The sequence below is a fragment of the Carlito syrichta genome, unplaced genomic scaffold, assembly GCF_000164805.1.
Source record: "Carlito syrichta isolate Samal-C Ts95f unplaced genomic scaffold, Tarsius_syrichta-2.0.1 Scaffold171376, whole genome shotgun sequence".
NCBI classification, from domain to species: domain Eukaryota; kingdom Metazoa; phylum Chordata; class Mammalia; order Primates; family Tarsiidae; genus Carlito; species Carlito syrichta.
Genome location: NW_007115472.1, coordinates 35820 through 62219, shown reverse-complemented (window position 1 = coordinate 62219; position 26400 = coordinate 35820). Strand labels below are relative to the sequence as shown.

Below are 26400 nucleotides of genomic sequence, written 5' to 3'. Positions count from 1 at the left end.
GGTCCTCTACCCATTTCTGGCTACCCTTTCCTCTCTCCTTGCTCAGGGAAGTGTGAAGCCCAGGGTCAAAGGTCAACTGTTAGGGCCTTCCTTCTGTGGGACCCAAGAGCCTCAGGGGGAGATCTTGGGGTACCTCAAAGAATGGGAAACTGAGGCCCCAAACTCAGAGGAAGCTGGTGAAGGGCAAGGTGAGAAACAGAGGGTTCTGGGAAAAAATGGGGGCACACAGGTATGAGGGCAAGCATCAAGGGTGGTTGGTGAAGGAGTGGTCGCCATCCCAGCCACACCCCAACTCACGGGGACCTACAGGCAAATTGCCCATTTTCTTACTCTGGGTGAATTTACCAACTAACAGGACAATCAGTGTCCATGAATGTCACTCTCCCTCCAGACCCAGAACACAGGGGAGCACACGCTCACCAGCGGCCACCTCCTGGCAATACCAGTACCAACCACTGTCCACAACAGCAGATTTTAAACTTCTGCCTACTATGTGTTAATTATTGGGTCTAACATGCGTTTGATAACGGGGCCATCTCAAATACCTTCTACAAGGAGGAACATAATGAAAGGAAAAATGCACCTGACTGTAGCACACGCCTGCATATGCTAAGGAACATGTACAGGAATGTCCAAGTAGCACTGTTCCTATTCACCTCAAATGGGAAATAACCCCTGTATCTGTCACATGTAGAATGGGTCACTGCCCTGGAGGATGGTCATAAATGGAATACTTTGCAGCAATGAATAAAGCCACTGCTGCATGCAGAAATATGGGGGAATCTTTCAAATATACAGTTAGACCAGCCTGGGCAACACAGCGAGACTTTGTCTGTATAAAAAAAATTTTTTTAAAAATCAGCTGGGCACGGTGGTATGCACCTGTCTGCTACTTTGGGAGGCTGAGGTGGGAGGATCACCTGAGCCCAGGAGGTTGAGGCTGTGGCAAGCTATGATCATGCCACTGTACTCCAGCCTGGGCAACAAAACATGACTCTGACCTAAAAAAATAAAGTTAGACAAAAGACGTTAAGCATACAAGAGTAGATACTGCATAATTCCATTTATGTAAATTTCAAAAGTGGGCCAGACTGATTACTGTGACCAGGAGAGGGTGGCCCTTGGATGAGGTAGTGACCAGGAGAGGACAGAGGGCTGTCAGGACACTGACAATTTGTCTGTTTTCTGATCAGGACGCTCCTTACGTGGATACGTTCATGTGGGGAAAATTCATCAGGTTTTATACTTTCAATTTGTTTCTTTTTCTCTACATATGTTTTATGTCACTAGAAAGCTTATCCTAAAAATAAATAAGCAAAAGCCAGTAAGAGTCTCTGCAGAAATATCTAGAAGTAAGAAAAGAAGGCTCATGCTACACAATCCCTCCTCTCTTTCTTCCCAGGATTCTCACATTGTATTTCTCAGGGAAATCAAAACGGCAGACAGTGAGCACCCTGCACCCATTTCACGTCTGGGTTGCGGTGAAGGGTGCAGCACTTCCTGGCGAGCCGGCTTTCCTGCGGCATTAATAATGGCCACTTATTCTGGATGGTCCTTGTGGTCTGCTGGAGCCAGAGGTTCTCTGCCATCTAAAGTTTCTTCCTACTCTTTCCTCACATGAGAGACTGAGGGGAAGAGGTGAGTCTGGGACTGTTGACCAAAGTACGGGAGGGGCACTGCCTGGTCCCTTCTCCACCTCAGCCGGCACTGCTGATTGGGTGAGCATATGCTTCTGCCGGCGTGGACTGGCCAACTCCTGCTGTCAATGGAGAACAAGCAGACAAGTACAGCCCCAACAGGATAACCCAGATGAGCAGACCCAAGAAGTGGGGGTTTGAACACACAAGACTGGAAAGCCAAAGACTGATGGTGATGACTGAGGGCACAGATTAGTGTGGAAATTAATGAAACAGAGAACAAAATCACAATAGAAAAAAATCAATAAAACCCAAAGTTGGTTCTTCAAAACATCAACAAAATTGACAAGTTTTTAGTTAGACTGAACCCAAAAATGAGAGAAGAGTCACATTACTAAAATGAGAAATGGAAGAGGGAACATGACAGCCAAACTTGCTGAAATTAAAAAAAAATTGTAAGGGAAATAACGCGAACAACTATTATGTTGGCAAATTAGATGAAATAGACAAACTTCTAGAAAGACACCAACTACTAAAACTGACTCAAGAAAAAACAGATAATATGAATAGACCTATACCAAGTAAAGAGATTAAGTTAGTATTAAAAAAACTTCCTACAAAGAAAAGCCGAGGACCAGTTGGCTTCACTGGTGAATTCTACCAAACACTTAAAGAATTAATACCAATTCTCCACCAACTCTTTCAAAAAGCAGAAGGGAGAGAATCATTCCCAATTCATTTTGTGAGGCCAGTGTTACCCTAACACCAAAATCAGACAAAAACATCATGAGAGAAGAAAACTACAGAACTGTATCTTTTATAATATGATATAAACATCTTCAACAAAATATTAGAAAATAGAACCCAGCAATAAACAAAAAGAGACTAGACACCATGGCCTGGTGGGACTTATCCCAGGGATGCAGGTTGGCTTAACATCTGAAAATCAATTAATGTAGTATGTCATAGCATTAGAACAAAGGGTAAAAGCCACACCATCATTTCAACTGATACAAAAAAAGTGGTTGGCAAAATTCAACACCCTTTAATAACAAAAACACTCAACACAGTAGGAATCAGGAGGAAATTTCTTAACCTGATGACGGGTATCTCTGAGATTTCACACCTGGTGAGAGTTCTGCTGCTTCCTCTTTCCTGGACTCAGGAATGAGACAAGGATGCCCGTTCTGGCCACATCTATCACATTGTACTGAGGCTCTAGCCAGGGCAATTAGGGAAGAAAGTGAAATAAAAAGCATTGAACTAGGAAGAAAAAAGTAACACTATTGAGGATGACATGATCTTGTCTATATAAAGTCCTAAGGAATCTATAAAACTATTAGAACTAATAAACGGGTTCAGCAAGATTGCAGTATACAAGATCAATACACAAAATCAATAGCATTTCCATCTGCTGGCAAGGAATAACCCAAAAATGAAACGAAGAAAACAACTCCATTTACAATAGCATCAAAAAGAACAGCACACAAACACAAACATGGGGGTGAGTTGAACAACAGAAATGCAAACCTTATGTCCTGAAAACTATTAGTCACTGGTGAAAGAAGACAAAGACAACATAAATAGAGAAACAGCTCATGTTCGTGGATCAGAAGACAGTATTTTAAAGATGGCAACACACCCCACATTGACTTACAAATTCAATGTAATTCCTATCAAAATCCCAGCTTCCCGTTTTGTTTTGTTTTTCCAGAGGTAAACAAACTGATCCTGAAATTGATATGAAAATCCAAGGAACTGGGAGGCAGGAAAGTGGCAGCTAAGAGGTGCTGGGTTTATTGTTGGGGTAACAGAAATGTATTAAAGTTGACTCCGGTGATGGGTGCACAACTATGTGAGTATGTTAAAAGCCACTGAAACACACACTTTAATGGTGAATTGTATAATATGCGAACTGTGTTTCAATAAAACAGCTCTTAAAAAACCAATCAAGTGTATTTGTGAAACAAAATGTGTGACTCCGTAACCAGTGCTCCCATGGGGAGGCTTGCTTGGGAGACCCTTGAGGATCTGCATTTGTCCCATGATTCTCTTCAGGAAAGAGGACGCTGACATCAGCAGAGTGACAAAGCTTGAGTGGTTGAGGGAGGCAGAGGAGATGTGGGCTGCTCTGCCTCCAAGGGGTAATGCCACATTGGAACAGCACCCAGAGACACCCAGAACTCCATCTAGGAGTCTCACAGGACTGAGGGAAGCGTGGAAACTGTACTCCTGAATGCACCAGGCACCTTGGCCATTCAGAAGCATCTAAAGTGAACGACCACACTAGGGTCTATTTTAAGATGCAAATGTCAGCCCAGACCTGATAGTAACTAGTTCATAAGGTGGGTCAATATTTTTAAAGGGAGAGTGTGGGAATTGCTAGAACAGATGTTTTATGAATCCAGATAAGGCCTGAAGAGCAAAAGGGGGAAGAAACATCTATTAAAGCACACCCAGGAGAAAGCTGGGAACACGTAACTCAGCTGAACCCATGTAAGAAGCACAAGCTGGGAGAGACGCCAGACCTAGACTCCAGAGGACAGTGGAGAGGAGCGGCCTTGGGAACATCAGCCCTGGGAAACACAAGTCACCTTCTGAGGTCACGTGGAGATAGGAATCCCCCCACACTTGTTGGGGACTGTAGAAGCAGCAGCCTGTGGCCCCTTAGCCACTTCTCCAATTTGGTGAAACCCAGAGATATTCCTATTTAGTCACCCGGGTTCCCCTTCCTTCACATATAGACTCTGAGAAGCCATCAGGCCTGTCCTTGGAGAAACTGGCAGACAGAGCTAAAGGCACTCTGAGAGGAATCAGGGATGAGTTGAGCATCCTGCCTGCCTCCCACCTTCTCTCCCCCCACTCCATCCTGCTGCTCCACCATGTTCTGCTTACTCCTGCTGCTCCCCCGTTTCCAGCTTCTACCCCCCGGTGTCCTGCTGATCCCCCATGTCCTGCTGCCCCCCGTATCCTGCTTCTCCCTTCCCCCCATGTCCTGCTGCTCCCACCCCTGTGTCCTGCTGTCCACCCTCGTGACTTGCTAACTCCCATGTCCTGCTTCTCCCCCACCCCTGTGTCTGGCTGCCCCCCCGCCGTGTCCTGCGTCTCCCTCCCATGTCCTGCTGCCTCTTGTGTCCTGCTTCTCCCCTCCGTGTCCTGCTGCCCCATGTTCTACTTCTCCCCCTCGTGTCCTACTGCCCTGCATCTCCGGCTGCTCCTGTGTTCCACTATGCCCCCCCAATGTCCCGTTTCACTTCCCTGTGTCCTGCTTTGCTCCCCGTGTCCCACTACATCCCCCATGACCCGCTTCTCCCCTCCCTGTGTCCCACTTCTCCCCCCATGTCCCACTTCTCCCCACCATGTCTTGCTTCTCTCCCTCTACCGCATGTCCTGCTTCCTCCCCCCCACCCCGTGTCCTGTCGCCCTGTGTCTTGCTGCTCCCCCATGCCCCGCTGCCACTCCTGAGTCCTGCTTGGCTCCCCTGTGACCTGCTTCTTCCCCCGTGTCCTGCTGCCCCTTTGTGACCCACTGACTCCTCATGTCCCATTGCCTACTCTGTCCTGCTGCCTCCCCTGCATCTTGTTTATCCCCCAGTGTCTTCCTGCCCCCCCATGTCCTGCTGCCCCTCTATGTTCTGGCCCATTCATGTCCTGCTGCTCCACCATGTCCTGCTTCTCCCCTGCCCCCCTTGTCCTGCTGCTCCTACCCCTGTGTCCTGCTGCCCCCCATATCCTGCTGCCCCCTTTGTACAACTTCTTCCGCCATATGTTGCTGCCCCCTGTGTCCTGCTTTTCCCCACGTGTGTTCTGCTGCCACCCATGTCCTGCTTTTCCCTCACATGTCCTGCTTCCTCCCCCCCACCCCGTGTCCTGTCGCCCTGTGTCTTGCTGCTCCCCCATGCCCCGCTGCCACTCCTGAGTCCTGCTTGGCTCCCCTGTGACCTGCTTCTTCCCCCGTGTCCTGCTGCCCCTTTGTGACCCACTGACTCCTCATGTCCCATTGCCTACTCTGTCCTGCTGCCTCCCCTGCATCTTGTTTATCCCCCAGTGTCTTCCTGCCCCCCCATGTCCTGCTGCCCCTCTATGTTCTGGCCCATTCATGTCCTGCTGCTCCACCATGTCCTGCTTCTCCCCTGCCCCCCTTGTCCTGCTGCTCCTACCCCTGTGTCCTGCTGCCCCCCATATCCTGCTGCCCCCTTTGTACAACTTCTTCCGCCATATGTTGCTGCCCCCTGTGTCCTGCTTTTCCCCACGTGTGTTCTGCTGCCACCCATGTCCTGCTTTTCCCTCACATGTCCTGCTTCCTCCCCCCCACCCCGTGTCCTGTCGCCCTGTGTCTTGCTGCTCCCCCATGCCCCGCTGCCACTCCTGAGTCCTGCTTGGCTCCCCTGTGACCTGCTTCTTCCCCCGTGTCCTGCTGCCCCTTTGTGACCCACTGACTCCTCATGTCCCATTGCCTACTCTGTCCTGCTGCCTCCCCTGCATCTTGTTTATCCCCCAGTGTCTTCCTGCCCCCCCATGTCCTGCTGCCCCTCTATGTTCTGGCCCATTCATGTCCTGCTGCTCCACCATGTCCTGCTTCTCCCCTGCCCCCCTTGTCCTGCTGCTCCTACCCCTGTGTCCTGCTGCCCCCCATATCCTGCTGCCCCCTTTGTACAACTTCTTCCGCCATATGTTGCTGCCCCCTGTGTCCTGCTTTTCCCCACGTGTGTTCTGCTGCCACCCATGTCCTGCTTTTCCCTCACATGTCCTGCTTCCTCCCCCCCACCCCGTGTCCTGTCGCCCTGTGTCTTGCTGCTCCCCCATGCCCCGCTGCCACTCCTGAGTCCTGCTTGGCTCCCCTGTGACCTGCTTCTTCCCCCGTGTCCTGCTGCCCCTTTGTGACCCACTGACTCCTCATGTCCCATTGCCTACTCTGTCCTGCTGCCTCCCCTGCATCTTGTTTATCCCCCAGTGTCTTCCTGCCCCCCCATGTCCTGCTGCCCCTCTATGTTCTGGCCCATTCATGTCCTGCTGCTCCACCATGTCCTGCTTCTCCCCTGCCCCCCTTGTCCTGCTGCTCCTACCCCTGTGTCCTGCTGCCCCCCATATCCTGCTGCCCCCTTTGTACAACTTCTTCCGCCATATGTTGCTGCCCCCTGTGTCCTGCTTTTCCCCACGTGTGTTCTGCTGCCACCCATGTCCTGCTTTTCCCTCACATGTCCTGCTTCCTCCCACCCAAGTCCTATTGAGACTGTGGGGGCTCTCTGGCCCATTTTTCTCCAAGGTGATCAAGTCCTAAATTTAAAACTTAAAAAGATAAAGAAATTCTAAGGAGACACTGCCTTCCAGTTACTTCCAGTCCTTCTTATATTCGGTTCAGTTTAAAAGAAGAGTTTTAAAGAAAAGGATCAAGGCATTGCTGAAGAAAGGAATGAATGCTTATGGACAGCCCTGTCTTCGATGCTGGACAGTGCTGGTTCTTGGAATACACAGGACCAACGTCCCAAAGGCCAGCAGAATGATGCAGTGACAGCCCAGCCTGGAGACAGGCGGCCTCCTCCTGGAACATCCCTGCCATGCTTGGGTCCTGCCGAGCGCCAGTGAGCACGAGACAAGTCTGTCAATGGGAAAGGAGACCTGCCCCTGGGATGTTCCTTTAGGGAAAGGGATCTGCCCTTGTGCTTCTCACCCTGGACTCCCCGGCTTCTCCCCCACCCCCCAGCCTTGAGTGAAGACAGCGGCCTCCATACTTCTCTCCGGAGTAGACGCGTGCCTTCCGTGGGAGCGTGTAGGTTTTTGTGTTTGCGCCTTTCCGGAGAGGGTCGTCCAGCGGGGACTGGCACGGTGGGTCCTCCAGGGGATTCCAGTAGCTCTGCTCACACATGCCCCGCAGCAAGATCTCCGCCAGCTGCCTGGCGATGGTCTGAAGACACAGAGGGAGAGCACAGCTGTGAGTCTACATTGATCATTCATTCATTCGATATTAATATCATTGCTCTGTGCTAAGCACTACTGTAAGACTGACTCATAATTAAAAATGTTTACTTTGTTGATGAAAAGAATATCAGTTTATGACAAAAAAAGAAAAGAAATCTGATACATTAAGATATTTGAAGGCTTAAAAAGAAGATTCAGGCACTCCTCGTGCCACCCTGCCTGATACGCTCCAGAACACTCAACACGTTTCATACCTAAAACGGAAACTTTTAGCCAAGCCCCTTCTAAGAGTTCTTGGAAATAATCAGTGAACTGCAGATGTGTTCATCACCTCCTAAGCAGTATCTGCTCATGCTCAAACCTGGCAAAAGTTAGAATTCAATGCATATGATGCCATCCTTGAAAAAAAAAATCTCCTTATTGACAATCTGATGTCCTCTGCAGAGTTTAGAAGATTCTCCTTCTGAGAATACCAACAGCCAGCTCTGCATGGCTCTGCCCCTTGGGTTGGCGCTGCACCTGTGCTAAGCATGCCCTGGGTCTCCTGGCCTGAGCTTCCCACTGGCCTTGGGAGACAGAGAAGGAAAAGTGGAGACTGTGTGTCCTGGTCAGGAAAGACGCTTCTTTGGGCCAGATGGGGAAAACCCAGAACCAACTGAACCTTGTCCTCCTAAGTCAGATGTGGACTGACACATGTTCCCAAACCCTCTGCCTAGGCCAGCACCATGAATGATATACGGGGGAGTGTGGTATGGACTGAGGGGTGTCCTGTTGGCTGATGTGTGTCCGTTCACTTAGCTCATAATCTTCCTGTGACAAAGAAGGGGATTTATAATATTTCAGAAAATCTCTCTGAAAACACAAGCATTGCATTCTGGGGCATTCACACTCCCCATGATGAGCCAGGGGTGGCCCAGTTAGTCCTCAACCACCAGAGGCTCCACAGACTTTAGAGTTCTTTGTAGATGAGGAATGCGATCTTCTGAGAATGAGCCTTTCTTCAATAAACATGTTACAGGAAAGAGCTTTGCTAAGTTTCCATCTGCAAGAAATCTCTTGAAACTCCACAAGGAAACTTTAATGCCAGCAAATCACTGGCCTGGTGGTTTCTGATAACCAATGGGTAATGGCATATTTTCTTGATTATTCCCCAGTAAGACCCATTGGCTTTAAATGTCTATAAAAATGGGAAATTGAACGCTCTCTGAGCATCCCCAGTTGAGCAATCTGTAAAGCTCTCATAAGAACACGATTCTCAGGGCCTCAACAATCCCTGCACTCTTTTCCTGAACCTTCCACTAGAGTTGCATTCCAATCTCACAGCAGCCATAGACACTAATGATTCTGCTGGAAACGTCCACTGGCAAGATACCTTCTGCTTGTGATGGCTGAGAAATAAACGTAGAGACAAAGAGAGCAAACAAGGAACTGCAGTTTCTGGCTAGATCTGCTGTGGACAAGCTCTGAGGCTGCAAATGTTTCTGTCCTGGACAGTTTGTTAGTTCACTGCTGGTGATCAGGTTCATCTCATTTTCTCTCAGGGCATCAACTTTCCCAAGGGATCTGTAAATGGGGTTTTGATGGGACTGCACATTTTAGAGAGAAATCGCTTCATCAGGGCACAGCCGATTAGGAAGGACGGTGGCTGTGGCCATGGAACGCTCCACGAAGTTCAGAAAAGGAGACAAGGGAGGGAAATGCCAATAGGATGCCAACGGCCATGACACTTTTACTTTTTTACATTCAACCTCTATGTTCAAATGCATTAAAATTGTTGGAAAATATAAAATAAATTCAGAATTAAAGGAGGAAAAGGAGAAGAGTGGCCTGATCTGAGGTCTGGATGTTTATGCACAGACCTAATCGTTAAACACACTTGTGTGTGTGTTTAGCATTTGTGGCATAACTCACGTCACATACCTTCACCATTTATGGTGGACAACTCCATGGTACTCAGTGCACTCACAGCACTGCAACCATCATCACTACCCAGTTCCAGAAATTCTCGTTACCCAAAAGGAAACCCTTTAAGCAATCACTCCACTTCCACCCAGACCCTGGGAACAACGAGTGTGCTCTTTGTCCTGGACATTTTGTATAAACAGAATGACACAATGTGAGTCTTTTGAGACTGGCTTCCTTACCCACATAATGTTCTCAGGCTCACCCATGCTATGTACATATCAGCCCCTCACCCCTTTTGAGGGTTAAATGATATTCCACCGTGGGATCCACCACGTTTTGTTTGTCCACTCACCGGTTCTAGACATCTGGATTGCTTCCACCTTTTGGTTGTGGCAACTAGAGCTACTACAAACATTCACGTGCATGTTTTTGTTTGAACACATATTTTCAGTTATTTGGGGTATATACCTAGGAGTGGAATTGCTGTAAATGTACTTTTAAGTCCTTCTCTGCTATGGTCTCATGCCAGATAGAGTTTACAAAGCAACTTTTCCATCTGATAAGAATATCATACATTTGCAATTATCAGCAAATCTAAAAAGAGTCATAGTTATTAAGGTGATAGAAATATACTTTTTCTTTTCTTTCCCTTTTTTTTGAGTCAGGGTCTCATTCTGAAATCCAGGCTGGAGTGCAATGGTATGATCATGACTCACCACAGCCTAGATTTCCTGAGCTCAAGCGATACTTCTGCCTTAGCCTCCCAAGTAGCTGGGACTACAGGTATATACCACCACACCTAGTTAATTTTTTATTTTTTGTAGAGATGAGGTCTTGCTATGTTGCCTAGGTTGGTCTCAAATTCCTAGGCTCAAGGGTCCTTCCTGCCTCTGTCTCCCAAAGTGCTGGGATTACCAGGAGTAAGACACCATGCCTGGCTGGAAACAGTGTCTTAGGAATAGCATTAGCTGAAGAATGTCTCTGATGTCCAGTGTACACCAAGACCAGGAAGTGCTTCTTGACTGGGGTAGACTAGAAATCATTTGCAGAAGCTCTAGAAAACAGACCCTCAGGACCTGCCCCAGACCTACTCCATGGAATTTCTGAGGTTGGGCATAGAAGTGTGTATTTGTTCAAAGTTCCTCAGATGCATGTCTTTGGTGAAGTACCCATGCAATGAGAACCAGTTTATATGAGGTCACTTGAAGACCACCAGCCAAGACAAAGGTACACTGCACCTCAGGGCCATGTTAGGAGTTGGTATCTTCCTTCATGTGAATGTGGACAGCAGGACGCCCAGCGGCTCATCTGTCTACCCAGATGATCTCTAGGGACTCATCACCGCATCTCAGAAGAAAATTGGGGAGATTCCCCCCACCTTCCTAGCATGTCTCGATTCAGAATCCTGCCTCCTGGTGTTCTAAAAGCTAAGATACACGAATCTCAGATGACCACGGCAGTAACTCTTGACCTGGAAGGACAGCATGGGTGAGCAGAGGCAGGTCCTGCTGTGCTCAGGGCTCTCACCTCCCAGTGGGGACAGACGATGTGTTTTCTTAAGGAAACACACATGCCTGAGAGTCCACAGCAGGAAGATGTGCCCTGTTGCAGCAAGTGGGAAAGGCTGGCTTCTAAAATGTGCTTTTAAACAGTTAGGACAGCACGGGCCGGTTAAATCAAAAACTCTCCCTGTGCTGCAAGTCCTGGAAGGAGCCAGCCACACTGCCCAGAAGAGAGGGTTTGTGACTGCTGGGCAGGTCAGTGTGAGAGAGAAGACATCTGGGAACAATTTGTATCCACAGTCCCACAGGTTCTTTTGCCCCAAAGAACCCTAAACATCGAAATGTCTTGTTTGAAATTATAAAGGCACTAAAACCACATCAATACACAAGTAAATGTTAAGGGTCAAGTGAGTTCTAGGTGGGGTGTGTGAGAGTGTGAGCATGTATGTGAGTGTATGTGTGTGTGACTGTGAGTGTGTCTGATTGTGGGTGAGCATGGTTGTGTCTGTGTGCATGTTTGTGACTGTGACTATGTGCGAGTGTATGTGTAAGTGTGCATGTGCAACTGTGTGTGCAAACATGTGAGCATGTGACTATGTCCACTTGCACGTGACAGTGTGTGTGACTGTGTGCAAGTGTGTGAGCATGGGTATGACTGTGCATGTGTCTGTGACTGTATCTGTGCATGTATCTGTGAGCGAGCATGTGAGCATGCATGTGACTGAGCATGTGCAACTGTGTGTGTACAACTGTGTGTGACTATGTGTGCATGTGACTGTGCAAGTGTATGTGTGACTGTGCATGTGTGTGTGACTGTGGGTGTGTAAGCATGTGTGACTATGCATGTGTTGACTGTGTGTGCACAAACATGTAAACGATGTGATTGCATGCATGTGCACGTACGTGACTGTGTGTGTGACTGTGCAAGTGTGTGAGTGTGTGACTGTGTATGTATATATGACTGTCAGTGTGTGAGTGTGTGCGACTATATGTGCATGTGTGTGGCTGAGTGTGTGCAACTATGTGAGTGCATGCAAACGTGTCTGTCACCATGTGTGCGTGCATGACTATGTTACTATATGTGCATGCGTGTGACTGTGTGCAACTGTGTATGTGCAAACGTGTGTCTGTCACTATGTGAGTGTGTGACTGAGCGTGTGTGTGACTAAATGTGCATGTGTGTGATTGTGTGTACAACTGTGTGAGTATGTGCAAATGCATGAGCATGTGTGATTATGTGTGCATGACTTTGTGTGACTGTGCACATGTTTGTGAGCAAGTGTGACTGTGCATGTGTGTGACCAGCTATGAGTGTGTGGAAACGTGCAAGCATCTGTCACTATGTGTGCATGAGTACATGACTGTGTGTGTGTGATTGTGTGCAACTGTGCTTGTGCAAATGTGTAAACATGTGTGTGACCGTGTGCATGTGACTGTGCTACCATGTGAGTATGTGTGTGCAAGTGTGTTAGTGTGTGGCTGTGTGTGACTGTGAGAGTGTGTAAGCTTGTGTATGGCTGTATGTGCAACTGTGCATGTAACTGTGTAAACATGAGTGTGTGTGATTATGTGTGTGTGACTGTGTGCAAACATACATGTGTGACTGTGTAAGCAAGTATGTGAGCATGTGTGCAACTGTGTGAGTTTGTGTGCAGGTGTAAGTGTGTGTGACTATATGCAGTGTGTGTGACTGCTTGAGTGTGTACAAGTATGTAAGCATGTGACTGTGTGTGATTGTGCAAGCATGTGGCTGTGTGTACTGTGTGTGCATAAGCATGTGAGCATGTGCAACTTTGCATGTGTCTGAGTGTGCAACTGTGATTATGTGCAGGCATGTGAGCATGTGTGTATGTATGAGTGTGACTATGCAAGTGTGTAAGCATTGTGATTGTGTGTGACTGAGTGCAATTGTACGTGAGCATGTATGTGACTATGTGTGTGTGTCTGCGTGTACAAGTGTGAGCATGTAACTGTGTGTGGCTGTAACTGTGAGTGTGTGGGTGTGTGTGACTATGTGTGTGTCTGTAAGTGTGTGAGCGTGCATGTAACTGTGTCTGTGTGTGACTGTATGTGCAAATGTGTGAGCATGTGTGTGAGTGTGACTGTGAGCATATGAGCATGTGTGTGACTATGTGTGACTGTATGACTGTATGTGCAAGCGTGTGAGCATGTGTGACTATGTATGTGTGTCGAGTGCAACTGTGCGAGCATGTGAGCATGTATGTGACTTGCGTGTGTGACTGAGTATGTGCAAGAGTATGAGCGTGTATGTGACTGTGTGTATGCAACTGTGTGTATGTGTGTGAGCATGTATGTGCCTATGTGGGTGACTATGTATGCGACTATATGTGCAGGCATCTGACTGTGCAACTCTGAGTGTGTGTGGGTGTGTGCAACTGTGTGTGAGCATGTGAGCATATATGTGACTATATACATGTGTGTGACTATGAGTGTGTATGTGTGCGTGTCTGACTGTGTGTGTGACTGTATGAGTGAGTATGCATGAGCATGTGTGTGTGTGTATGTGTGAAGCTGCTCCCCCATCCAACCCTCAGCCCTATAACTCCAGGCAAGCCTGCATGTTGGCTGTTTGGCCCCATGAGTGTGTGTCTACACCCCAAAACTCCAGACACATCGACATGGAGTCATGGCTTCATTTCCTAGAACACAAGTCTCTCGGCCATGCTCAGCTGAGTGATCCTCCCACAGCACATGACGACTCGTGGTTAAACACAGTAGCATGGATGACAAGATAGGAGAAGGCGCAGTCTCCCATGGCTGCCACAGCACTGTGATGAGTGGCACCTGCTCATCTTCCAGAAAGCGCCTTTACCCAGACACCCCCAGGCAGTGACCCTGAGGGCACACTCAGAGGTGGAAACGATGATGGTCCCCCGTGGGAAGTTGAGGTGAGCGCTGTGTCACAGAATGGCCAGGATGCTCATCAGCTGGGAAAGGAACTGTTTTAGATTTCTCCACCAAGTTTCACGGCAATAAAATTGGCAGACAACAAGCACCCAGCGTCGGACTTGGCAGCAGTCCTAGGCACAGAAGACCCTTCCACACCTGACATCCGGGCAGCCGACATCCCACTTGCCTTCATGGATGTGTTTCTCGAGTTCCCAGAGAGAACATGTGAGCACATTATCAGCCGGTGGGGAGGTGCCGTTGGAACCACAGTGGGCCGCCCTGCATGCCCACTAGGAGGCGACACCCAGAGACGATAGTGAGTGTTGGAGAAGACGCAGGGAGTGGGACCCTCACCTGCTGGTGGGAAGGGACCATGGCAGTCTGGTGTTCCTCTGAGCACTAAACACAGAGTTACCACGTGACCCAGTGAGTTCACCTCCAGGTATTTGCCAAGATAGGGATGTGTGTGTCCACAGACACTCATGGATGAATGTTCACAGAAGCATTGTTTGTCATCGTCCAGAAACAACCCAGTGTCAGCAACTGATGAACAGGTCAACAAAATGTGATGTGTCACACGATGGAACATGATTTGGTCATAAAAAGGGAAGAACCACTGCCACAGTGGCCACCCAGAGGAGCCGCAGAGCACATGCCAGGCAAGGGGGGTGGGCACCAAACACCACAGAATGTGATACGGTTCACAGGGAATGTCCCAAATCCCAGAAGTGGAAAGTGGATTAGGGGCTGCTAGGCCAGGGAAGGGGGGCCTGACTGTGATGAGTGTGGAGCTTCTCAGGGATTGGCACAGTGTTCTAATCTTACGCATTGGTGGTAGCTGTGCAACTCCACAAGTGTGCTAAACCACTAGCAGCTTTAAGTGGGTAAAGTGCTATTTCCATATTATAAACGGACACGCAGATGTGCCCGAGCTTGGGGCCCTCTGCCCAGCTTCCACAGGCGCACTCACCATCCGCAGGTTCTGTGTTGTCCGCGTCTCCACTGCTCTGAGAAGTTCCCGGAACCTCCCGACACCCCTCGTCAAGTTCCTGTGCAACAAGAAGGTGTCAGTTTCCATCAAGCATGTGGCAGCATTAATTATTTTACACACATGTTTCAGTGCATTCTGACAACACAAAAGCTGTTGGCTAGACTCTCGGCAATGACTATTCTGGAAAGTCTGACCTGAGGCGGCCTTTGGAGCATTAACCCCAAGAAAATAAAAATGGGAAAGTGAGTTCTGAGGTCAATATATGAAAAAGCATCTCAGATATCCCATAAGAGATCACCTCCAAGCTCTCCCAGGCTCTGGGGAGCAGGCCCAAAATGGGTAGGACTTAACAAGTGGGCACCCTGGGCAGAGGGATGGGGGCATTGGGCACCTCAGGGAAGGACAGGGGTGTTGGGTACCCTGGGCAGGGGGATGGTGGCATTGGGCACCTGGGAAGAGGGATTGGGGCATCAGATACCACAGGAAGGGAGATGGGAGTGCCAGGCACCCAGGGTGGGGGATGGGAGCATCAGGCGCCCCAGGGAGGAGGATGGGGGTGTTGGGTACCCCGGGGAGGAGGAGGGTGGCGCTGGGCACCCCGAGGAGAGGAATGGGGGTGTTGGGCAACCCAGGGTGGGGGATGGGGGCAGCAGGCACTCCAGGGAGGGGGATGGGGCTGTCAGGCCCCCTGGGAGTGGCACAAGGGCATCGGGCACCCCAGGAAGTGGGATGAGGACATCAGGCACCTCAGGGAAGGAGAGGAGGGCACCAGGCACTGCAGAGAGGGGGTCGGGAGTGTCGGGCACCCCAGGGAGGGGGACGGGGTGTTAGCACCTCAGAGAGGGTGATGGGGGCATCGGGAACCTTGGGGAAGGGTATGGGGGCATCAGAAACCCTGGGGGGAAGGACGGGGGTGTTGGCAGGGCACTCGTGCTTGTGGCAAAGACTCCTTGTTGCAGTGTTTACAGACAAGACAAAGAGGAAGCGTTGAGACGTCAGGAACACTGCTCAGCAACTGCTCTGCAACCTGGGACATCAGCCACTGCGGGCAAACCCTTCTAGCAACCCCCTCCGACCCCACAGTGACAGAAACAAGGGCAGAGGCTGCTCTGCTAGAGGTGTGTGATGACGGGACCTGGGCTTCCTGTGTGTGGTCTGGACATGTCACCCCACCCACACACCCTAGGGACGTGCTGGGGACTCAGCTCTCCCAGGGATAAGTCACCCTTTAGTAACATCCTGGACAACACATTCAAGGCCCTTTGTACTCTCCGGTAGCTGCATTCAGCCTGCTCAGCTGTGGACACTGCCAAACCAGTACCTCCACACAGAGAACTGCTACCACCTGTGATACAACTTGTCAGTATTCATAACTTGCCCATTAGGACAAGTTCATCTTTCCAGAGAGCCACGGGGCAGGTCTGCAGGCGCACACCTGCCAGCCGCCTCTGCAATGTGGCAGATGCTCTGGTTCCCTTCTGGGATAACAGCAGGAATCACGCAGGACCATTAAATCAGACTGAACGTGGGCTCCATGAGTCACAGGCCCTCAAGGGCATCTACACACTATGTCACCCAGGCTCCCCCTTGAGAGAATGGCTCAGATGTGAAGCCGAGGGTTCTAGGCACAGGTTCACCAACACCCCCACACCTTTTGCCACATGCAGACAACAGCATCTGGGAGCCTTAGAACGGCACAGACAGAAGCCCGTGCTCAGGGTTCCCAGTGGAACGAGGAAACCTACAGGTATCAGCCCACAGATCAGACACACCAGTCACTCTGCCTCCCGCCATCTGTGTTGAGGGCTCCGTGTCACAGGCGGCAGGTCTGTTTGCTGGAATGAAGCTCGGTTCTCTTATAACATGTGAGAAGGAAAATACAGCTAAAATGGAGATGGGTGCGGGTGTGGCTGGCTAGTTTTATTCCAGAATCACCCAAGTTAGTTCCCACTGTGTACAGAAGCACTGGCACTTGGGATGGTGTGAAGTAAGGCATGACCACAGTCACGTGACTGCAGACCCAGCCAGAAAGGCCGACTGATGGGGTGATTAGGCTTGAATAAGCAGCTTCAAATCTATGTACTCTGACTCGGGGACAGTCCACACAGATGCTGGTCCCACAGAAGGTCCCCTGTGCTCTCCTGGAAGAAAGCGCTATCTAGACGGTCACAGAAGCACACAAGCTTCTAGCTACAGATGATCTGATGGAATCCAGGCCATAGTGGCACGAGGTGACAGGGCTTGCTCTGTCCATGGGAATGAGCTGGGAGCTCCCTGTGGCAGGCCCACCCCTCCCAGGGTCCACACAAACTCTGAGACAGCATGACTCCAGGGGAAGGACAACATGGGAGCTAGGAGCCAGTGCCCGGTGCCACATGGCTGACATGCAAGTCGCTTGCCCCTGCATTTACAATGGAGTTCTGTGCATCCAATGACGATGGCTAATGAGACCTCCTGCTCATCACCCTGGCCTCAGTGAGGATGTCCAGTATCCAGGGTGACGCCCTGAGCCACCCAAAGAGACACGTATAGAGGAAATTCCAGTCCCCTAAGGCGCAGGACACGTCTCCTGTGCAAGACTGAGGCCCTCTGCTGGAGGAGCGAGGAAGCCTTGGTGATGGAAGCTGCGTGGGGAGGCACGCCAGCCACTGAGAGTGGACTCTCTATGAATCCTTCAGAGCAACAATTTCCAGTGTATTCCTGGAGGGGGCAGGACTCAGAACCAAGTGCCTCCCAGAGCTGGAAGAATCTGCTGTGAATGGAGGACCCAGGGCGCCTCAGGACGGGGTCTGGGCTGTACCTGGAGGGATGGAGGGGGTGGGTCCCTACCCACCAGACCCAGCGGCAGCAGGAGATGGGAGTGGGATGGTACATGCCACGCCAGGTCAGCACAGGCTCTAAACAAAAGCAAAACTCCAAAGGAAGCACAAATGTGACCCCGCAACTGATGGCACGACTCACAGTGCCCAGAGCAAGCATGTACAACCCTAATGCTGGCACCGCCCCACACTTCCTAATCATAACTTCATTTGACGTTTGCCACGGTTGCTGTGGACACAGAAAGAGAAATGGTAAGGCTACATGAAGAGTCATAACAGAAAAGAACAGAGCAAGGAAGTGACTAGCAGAATCTGACCCCCAAGACCAGGAGGCAGCCTGGCTCGAGGGAAGTCTGCAGAGCCCTGTGACTTGACTCCATGCCTCTGACCTCTTGTTCACTCCTAAAACATGAGATCCATGGCATATTAGAGTGAACTTGTGCTTAAACACCACAAGAGTGAGCGCCCGAGCACCACAGTCTCCTGGGTGGGAGGACTCCACCAGACCCTTGAGGCTGGGTCAGGTGTTCATCTCAACTTGGCGACTGAGGAGGGTGGTGACATCAGAATTCATCAGGTCAGCTTCCTCCAGCAGTGCCCCTGCAGCATTTGAGCACAGCACACCTCAGCCTGGGATTTAGCTCTGCAGTTTAGCTGGCAAGTCTGGGCAGGGGCATAGCCCCCTGTGTGTTTGGGTCCTGGCTGCCCTGGGGCCCAGCAGCTCCTCCTGTCCCACAGGTGGGTAGAACCTTGTCCAATGCCTGGCATCACCACCGTCCCAGCCACCAGGGAGCACATGGGCCAGGATCCCACGGCCCCACTCCTGTTCAGGTCCTTCTTTCCATGGCAGGAAGGCCGGCTACCTTTCTGGGCACATGCCCTGCCCTTCCCTGAACTGTCTCCATTTCTCCTGCTCTGCCTGGTTTTCTCCAGCTCCTGCTGAGCCTCCTTTAGGACCCTCAAGACACGGGGAGGCTTGCACTGTCTCCAGGCCCTTGGATACCCTGGGAGTTCTGACTCTAGTGCTTGGTCCTGCCCTCACCTGCAGCCATGTTCTCAGGCTGCTCTCTGGACATACATTTTCATGCACAGGCTCGTGGTGGCGCTGGGTTTCAGCCTGTTCTCATGACTCTGATCCGCATTCCAGCTCCGAACGTTGCTTGCGTCTGGGTGAGCAAGCCAAGGCAAATGGCCATGGAAGGAAGCCAGAGCTCCCCCAGGATGGAGGGCCAAAGCCCGGTCATGCTGTGGCTGGGGCACCACGTGTGCTTCCAATGGGATGCTTCAATGCCAAGCTTGACAGTTGGTGGTCACTATTATTTCTCCTTTCATTTCTTTGAGTAGGGTGGAAAGAGACAGCTTCTTCCTTTAACTTGTCCTTCCAAATTATCCAATCTCAAAGTATGATCCAGGCCACCAATACACTGAAATCCAATATCACCTGTCAAGTCATACAAACTCAAAGTACTGACATGACCAAGAGACTATTTCTCCCGGGTAATGAGGAAAGGTGCCCTGGCTAGAGCAGAGTCATACGTGGTCTCCTCTGTCCTGTGAACTTTATCACTAAAGATCAGTTGCAACAATTAGATCTAGCAAACCTCATAGGGAAAAAGTCACCTGTTTGTAGCATGTTTCATGTGCCCATGGCGCATCTGAGCCTCCAAAGCAGTGGGTCATTTCAACAACTGGGAGTGCTTCAGTTGGGATCTGAGTGGTCCCTGAGGATGCTGGTAGGCAGGGCTGCCACCCCACCTCGGAAAGTCCAGATGAGTGCCCCCACAAGAGCAGGAGCCCTCGAGGATGAAGATCTTGGGGTGTGGGTCACTGATGTAACCCAGGTCTCTCAACAGAGCCTGGCAATCAGTATTGGCTGAACGAATGAAAGCTGCGACTGGAGTGGGCCAGGCCAAGAGGGGACACATTTCCTACCAGCTTTCTGTCCCCTCTGTCTTTCTGAGTGTGGACCTGCTGGAAGCACAGCCTCGCTCTCTGAACTGGAACATGTCTCGGATACCCTTGGAGGAGGTCCCTGCAGCCTGGGGACCTGGGAGCAGTGCCCCTCTCCCAGTGATGAGCCAGCTTCCAGAGAGAGGGAGAGAGACAGAGAGAGAGGAGAGGAGAGGAGAGGAGAAAAGAGAGAGAGAGATGAGAGGAGAGAGAAACAGAGAAAGAGAGACACCAAAAGAGAGACAGAGAGAGAGAAGGGGAGAGGAGAAAGAGAGAGAGACAAAGAGAGAGAAACAGAGAGAGAAAGAGAGAGAGAGAAGAGGATAGGAGAGGGGGAGGCAGACAGAGAGAAAGAGAGAGAGACAGAGAAGAGAGAGAGAGAAAGATAGAGAAGAAGAGAGGAGAGGGAGAGAGAGGTAGACAAAGAGAGAGAGACAGAGACAGACAGAGAGAAGAGAGAAAGAGACAGAGAAAGAGAGAGAGAGAGAGGAGATGGGGGGGAGAGAGAGAGAGAGAGAGAGAGACTGACAGATAACTATGCAGTAAGAAGGAAGTCAGGTCTAGCAAATGCAATCAAGAGCCAGTCAAAAACATGCTTCCTCATGACCTTGTATTATAACAAAGTTCAGTTTAACCCTAGAGCCCAAGAGTATCCAACACATGCTGGATTTGTCAATCTAACAATGAATCTATCATGTGAGGATTGTCCTTCAAAGCATTCAACCCAGACATACTCAGAAACAGAGATACTCTGGAGTTAGCTATGGTTACTAACTCCAGAGCCAGATCACCTGCGTTCAAAGCCAAGCTGGCCACTCACTAATTGTTGTTCTTGGGCATGTGCCTGTGCCTCAGTTTCCTTATCTACACAATGGAAATAACACCTGTATCTACCTCATCAATCTGTTGTAGGAATTAAATGTGTTAATACATGCAGAAGGTGCTTTTAAAAGTATTTGCTATTATTATTCCTATTATCCCCCAAACTTAGACATTATTCAAACACTCTTTGGAATTCTGGAATCTACATTCCAGTCAATTTATAGCAGGTGAAAATCTGCTTTATTTCTTTGGAGTCATTTTATCTAAAGGAAAAAAGGGTGCTCCCCAGTGTGACCATCCATCTACTTCGCTGGCTGTTGAAGGCCCTGCCACATCCCAAAATGCCCTACGCAGTCCCCAGGTTGGAGACAAATGACAAAGGACAACTGATGTCAAGTGAGGGTGGGGATTCACAGTAGGCACTCTTCTGGGCAGTGATGGAGATATCTCTCAATGAGGGGAGCAGGTCTGCAGCCGAGGTTGTGGTGGGCACAGCCAAGGGTGCCCAGGTGAGGAGGGGAGCCAGGTGCCCACGAGGGAATGCTGACTGTCCTGCTGTACTTGGCACAACTTACATTGGACACCGTTCTCTCTGTCAAGGTGGGCCAGAAAACCTCCCGGATGGGTGCTCAGTAGGAGAATCCCCCACATCCCATGAGCCCGGAATATGAAGCTCAAGGAAATGCTTATCAGCAACACGTGCCTCTGCTGGGGGCCCTGACTATGCAGACCTGGTGGGTGGGGGACTCACACGGGGTAGGGGAAGAGAGTCGAGAGGTGGGCTCTACCATTCTGCCTCAGAGACAGGGCTCAGGTAATTACAGAATGCTGATGGCAAGGGCCAAGTGAATGCTCATTTTAAGAGTCAATAGATGTGTAGAAGAAAGACAGTCTGGAGGTAGAAATGTTCTGTTGACAGCATGGCTCCATCCACCAGTTCTGTGATAACATGCCTCCACCCACCAATTCTTAGAGGAAGAAGACTTCTGGCCGCTCTGTCCACCTAGCTGATTGGGCTGTGGAGGGGAGAAAGGATGTTGGAAGGAAGGAAGGAAGTCCTTCCCAACATTCCCCAGGCCTTGAGCTAGAAGTCCAAGTGCAAGGACGACAGTGTAACACTCTCCTCCACCTCAAGGTGAGAACGAGAGCGCAATGTTCCCATCTATCACAACCACAGAAGAGGGAGGACGGCCCTTCCCAGCAACTCAGGACCTTTCACAGTTGTGGCAGGTGAGAAGCAACCAAGGAACTCTTTGAAAGAAGGAAAGAAGTCCTGCAGATGTGCAGGGACCCAAGGTCCATGTGGCTGCAGAAGTGGGGGACATGGAAAGACCATGGGATGAGGCAGTGGGGCCTTGGCCATGCCTACCCATGGTCCACCAATCAAGACTGTGTCAGGCAAGCACAATAGGGACAATTGGCCAATAAAAGCCTCCGGCCCTTCTCCTGAGGAAATTGCAGAAGTAGAACTGCAGGATTCAAGGCAGCAGGTACCTGCGGGATCCCACACTCTTGAGAGGCAGAGTTGAAGGTGATCATGAGGACATGTGAGCCATCCGGACACATAGTGAAGAACTGATGCCAGGTGCAGGCAAACACTGGGAAGAGCCAGCCAGCGGCCCCACCTTGTCTTTCCCTCATCTGTAAAATGAGGCTGAGGCCTGAGTGAGAGAGCTCCTGGGACACTCCCAACCCAGTGTCACTGTTCCCAGTGTCACACACAAAGTGTGTCCCTCCTCTTCTGCCCCAGCTGGGTGCCTCCCCAGCCATCCTTTGCCTGGCCCTCACACCACACGCAAGCATTTACAGGGTCGAAGCCAAGAGCGGCCACTGCTGTGAGTAAACCTTTGGTTTAAAAGAAAACAGCAAAACCAGAGCTGGTTTCCTGCAGACACCATGTCAAAGTTTCTTCTCAACTATAGTTTTACACATGAGGAAACAGAGGCTCAGAAACATCAGGTCACATACCCACAGTCACACAGCCCAGACCCTCCAGTGCCTAGAAGACGGTTTCTGTCACGCAGAAGTCTGCAAACAACCTACAGTATGTGACCAATTCTTATGATGCAGAAACAAACGTGTCACAGGGGTAGGAGGGGTTCAACTGCACCAGCGGGTGGTGTCACCTGGACACTCTTGGCCCCGCAGAAGGGTGCAGCCCCCGTGCCAGGTGTGGGGACAGGGGACAACAGGGACCTGAGTGGTCTGAGCATCACAGCAGAGATGGGGTCAAGCAAGACAGGGTTGGAGATGCACAGCGAGGCAACGGTGATGGCATAAGCCTGCAAGTGAGTTCTTGCACCACACAACTCCTCCCGGCCAAACGTCATGTCCACTTATCGGAAGTGAGCTCAGGGTCACCTCTCACTAGCTCCGGAAGAAGGCTTTGCTTGGCACATGAACAGAGCAAACGTCATCTGTGAGGAGAAGTGCTCATGTGCTTGGGAGACGAGCCATGTCTAAGCCCTTCCAAGCCAGAACAAAGAGACCATACAGCACTGACAAAATCATTCAGATCACTCCACTCACCAAGAAGGTCCCCATGAGACTCAGGGATCCCTCAAGACAGAGACTGGGTCTCCACTGCTGGGACATCATCTGCCCCAGCTGCACAACTGCTCCACAGGGCATGGGTGGTACAGAGGGAGACCACAGGCACTGCTCGGCACATCGTGGTCGTTTCCCTCTGAGATGCTACCAGTTAATTCCAAGCCATCCCCAGCCCACTATTTCAGGCGGTCAGTCTACCAGTCTCCTGAGGCAGGCAGGAATTCATTACCTTCAACTGACAGGGCGGGAAAATGAGTCCCAGAGCAGGAAGGCAGGTTCTGGTTCCACAGCACTATGAGGGCTGAGCTGGACCTGACTCTGTCCCCCACTGGGCACTGGACCAACCCATCTTTCACTGGCCCTCAACTCTTATTTCTATTGTATAGGATTTAGATACAGAAAGCCACATCAATAGTTCTATGGCTTAGGGGATTGTAATAAAGCAATCACTCTTGGAACCACCACGTGACTTTAAAAAAAGACCATTAAAAAAAAGACCATGGACATTCACCCCATTCCAGTTCATGATCCACTCCAACCAAAGCACCAACCAATTGCGTCATTACTCAAGTACACACTACACTATGGTTTAGCTTCCCCGCCTCTTTCCCATTGACTAGAAAACTGCATGCACATGGTGCAGGCCAATGCAGTCCTCTGTTCTTCGTGTTTTCTGCCATTGGGCAGCCCAACCCCAAGGCTGGATTGATTCAGGTTGGACCCTCAGCAAGACATCTGCGACAGCATATTCTCGTTCCAACATGAGTGGCCCTGATGCCCCATACTGGACGCAGTGGTCCACAGGGCTGGAGAGTCTGACCCTCTCACTGCATTGCCGCTTATCGGCTGCAGTCATTTCATAAGGAGATGTTTCCCCTCACTTGACAGTCAGCTTTCCAGAGACTTAGTGTATATAGTAAAATGCTTGATTCTTTCCATTGATTTGCTCAGTTTTCAAGATCATGAATTAGGACTCATGAATTAAACACATTCACAAGTCTGTTGCCATTTTTATCCTTCTTGAAATTCAAATTTTCTCACATTTGACCTGAGTCCTTTTAAAATGCCCTGGAAGTCTTTGACAGTTTCCTTGCTCTCTGCGTGTAGGCAAAGATGTTCCAGGTTCACCTTACACAATTTCTGACTTAGAATCAGAATGAGGTTTCTTTTATTGTTATATGATATTTCAAGTTCATAGTCTAGGAGCTAGGAATGTTCATTGCTAATGGTCAGTCACTGTGGCCAGACCTTCTCTCTCTCATATATATGTATAGATATATGAAGGGGATCCCAAATAAACACAACTATCTTTTGGAGGGTAGGCTCTTTATAGTATACTAGGAATTTGTTCCTCCAGATCAAACAGTGAGCCAAAGTTTTTATCTGGAAGTTTTGAGAAGGTTGTGTCAGGATTTACAGAAGAACCGTCCCGAGTTGTGGCAAACAGGTGACTGGTTCTTCCACCCTGCCAACACACCTGCCCATACTGCTGAATGTTCAGCAGGTTTTGACCAAAAATGGTATAGCCCTCACGCCCCACCCTCCCTATTCACTTGATCTCGCATCAAGAGACTTTTTTGGTGGTTGTTTCCCTGGATTGCAAAAGTCCTCACAGGGAAATGTTTTGCTGATAGGTGTAATGTGTCCAATGGAGAGCACCTGGAAGACAACTGGAGTTTAAACCTGTGAAAACAAATATACAATTTTTTATAAAGAAATTCTGAAGAAAAAAAAAAGAAAAGAAATTCTGGGTTTTTTTGGGTCCCCTCTGTACAAGAAAGGTTCAGAGTAATATTAGTAATACAACTATCAAATACGATTACTGAAAAGTTAAAAAACTTGTTTTCTATGCATGCCGTCAGGAGGCTCCGGCCATATTTTATGTAGCTACTCTGTGTGTTTCCATTTCCTGCTGTATCTTTTATGAAACACACAAGGAAACAGGAGGTCTGCCCCATGCTCAGAAAGAAGAGCAGCCACCATCTGCTCCCTCTCAATGGGCAGGTCACATGCTGGATTTGGTAGCTAACAATGTCAAAGAAGCTGCTATATGATTGAATCCTATGACCAAAGGATTAATAGAAACTATACCTAAAGATTTTCAAAACTAAGATGACAATGACTAGAAAAATAGTAACTCTCAACAGAGGAGCAGAAACTATAAAAAATTAGTGAAATGAAGATTATGGAGTTGAAAAGTACCATAACTAAAATGAAAAATCCTCCTAAATGGGCTTAATGCTGCTCTGAGTGGCAGAAACATCATTTAGCTTAAGGACATATGCCAGGCACGTGGCTCACGGAGGCAGGAGGATTGCTTGGGCCCAGGAGTTTGAGACCAACATAGACAACATACAAAAAATAAGAAATTATAATGCCAGGTATTGCAGAGACTGGAGAGATGCCGGAACCATGTGTTGCTTGTGGGAATGCAAGTGGTACAGCCAGCATGGAGGAAGTTGGGCCTTTCCTTAAAAAGTTAAACATACTGCATGACTCATCAACTCACTCCTATGAATCCACACATGAAAATGTGTCTACAGGAAGATTTGTACATGAATGTTCACAGCAGTACTGTTCATGACAAGTGGGAACAGCTCAATGTCCACTGGTTGGTAAACAGATAAATAACACATATCCATCCATGCAATGTAATAGCTACTCAGCAATAAAAGGCAGCACCCTGCTGGTACATGCCACAGTGTGGGCAAGCCTCAGAAACATGTTAAATGAAAGGGGGGATACGGGGAAACTACATATTCCACTACAGCACTTATGTGAAATTTCTAGAAAAGGCAGAGCTACAGAGACACAGCAGATGAGCAGGTATCTGGGGTCAGGGGCGGCGGTGGGGACTGACTCGAAGTGGGATTGAGAATTCTCAGGGCTGGAAGTGCTCTAAACCTGACTGTAAAGATGATGTATTTTAGAAACAGTTGAACTACAGACATAACATATACCATAGATTTATATGTCTGTGTATGTTTTGGTATGTAAATTGTACCTGATAAAAATGCTAAAAACACAGCAGCTGGCTTTACAACAACTCTGGGTCACCCTCTCCCCCACTTGGCTCACCGAGTCTCCCATTGTCCCTCCTGTCACTTCTTGATCAATTTCTACTCTTCTTGCAGAAGTCCCTCAGCACAGTGGGCCCATGGCTCTGCCCCTCTGACCTTCATTTCCAGTTGCTGATCTTCAATAGCCAGTTGGGTTTCAAAGCAAATAACCCATGGCTATACCGGGTCCCCTGTGCCCGGACCACTCACCCCCTCCTGTCCCCTTCTGGCTCTCCCTCCATGATGAAGACAGTATGGGGGTCCCTGCGTCCGAGCCATCCACACCTTCCTGTCGCCTCTTGCTTCCCTTCATGATACAGATGATACAGACACTATG

General features: G+C 49.5%; 1 protein-coding gene across 1 annotated transcript in view; it reads right to left on the bottom strand.

Annotated features, from left to right (window-relative positions):
• TTC7B (tetratricopeptide repeat domain 7B) overlaps nucleotides 1-26400 on the bottom strand; it is a 165483-nt gene that overhangs the window by 107710 nt on the left and 31373 nt on the right. The window contains exons 5-6 of the mRNA XM_008051404.1: nucleotides 14843-14921; nucleotides 7369-7541 (exon numbers count right to left, since the gene is read on the bottom strand). Of these exons, the coding sequence (XP_008049595.1) occupies nucleotides 7369-7541; nucleotides 14843-14921 (252 nt within the window). The remainder of the gene's footprint in view (nucleotides 1-7368; nucleotides 7542-14842; nucleotides 14922-26400) is intronic.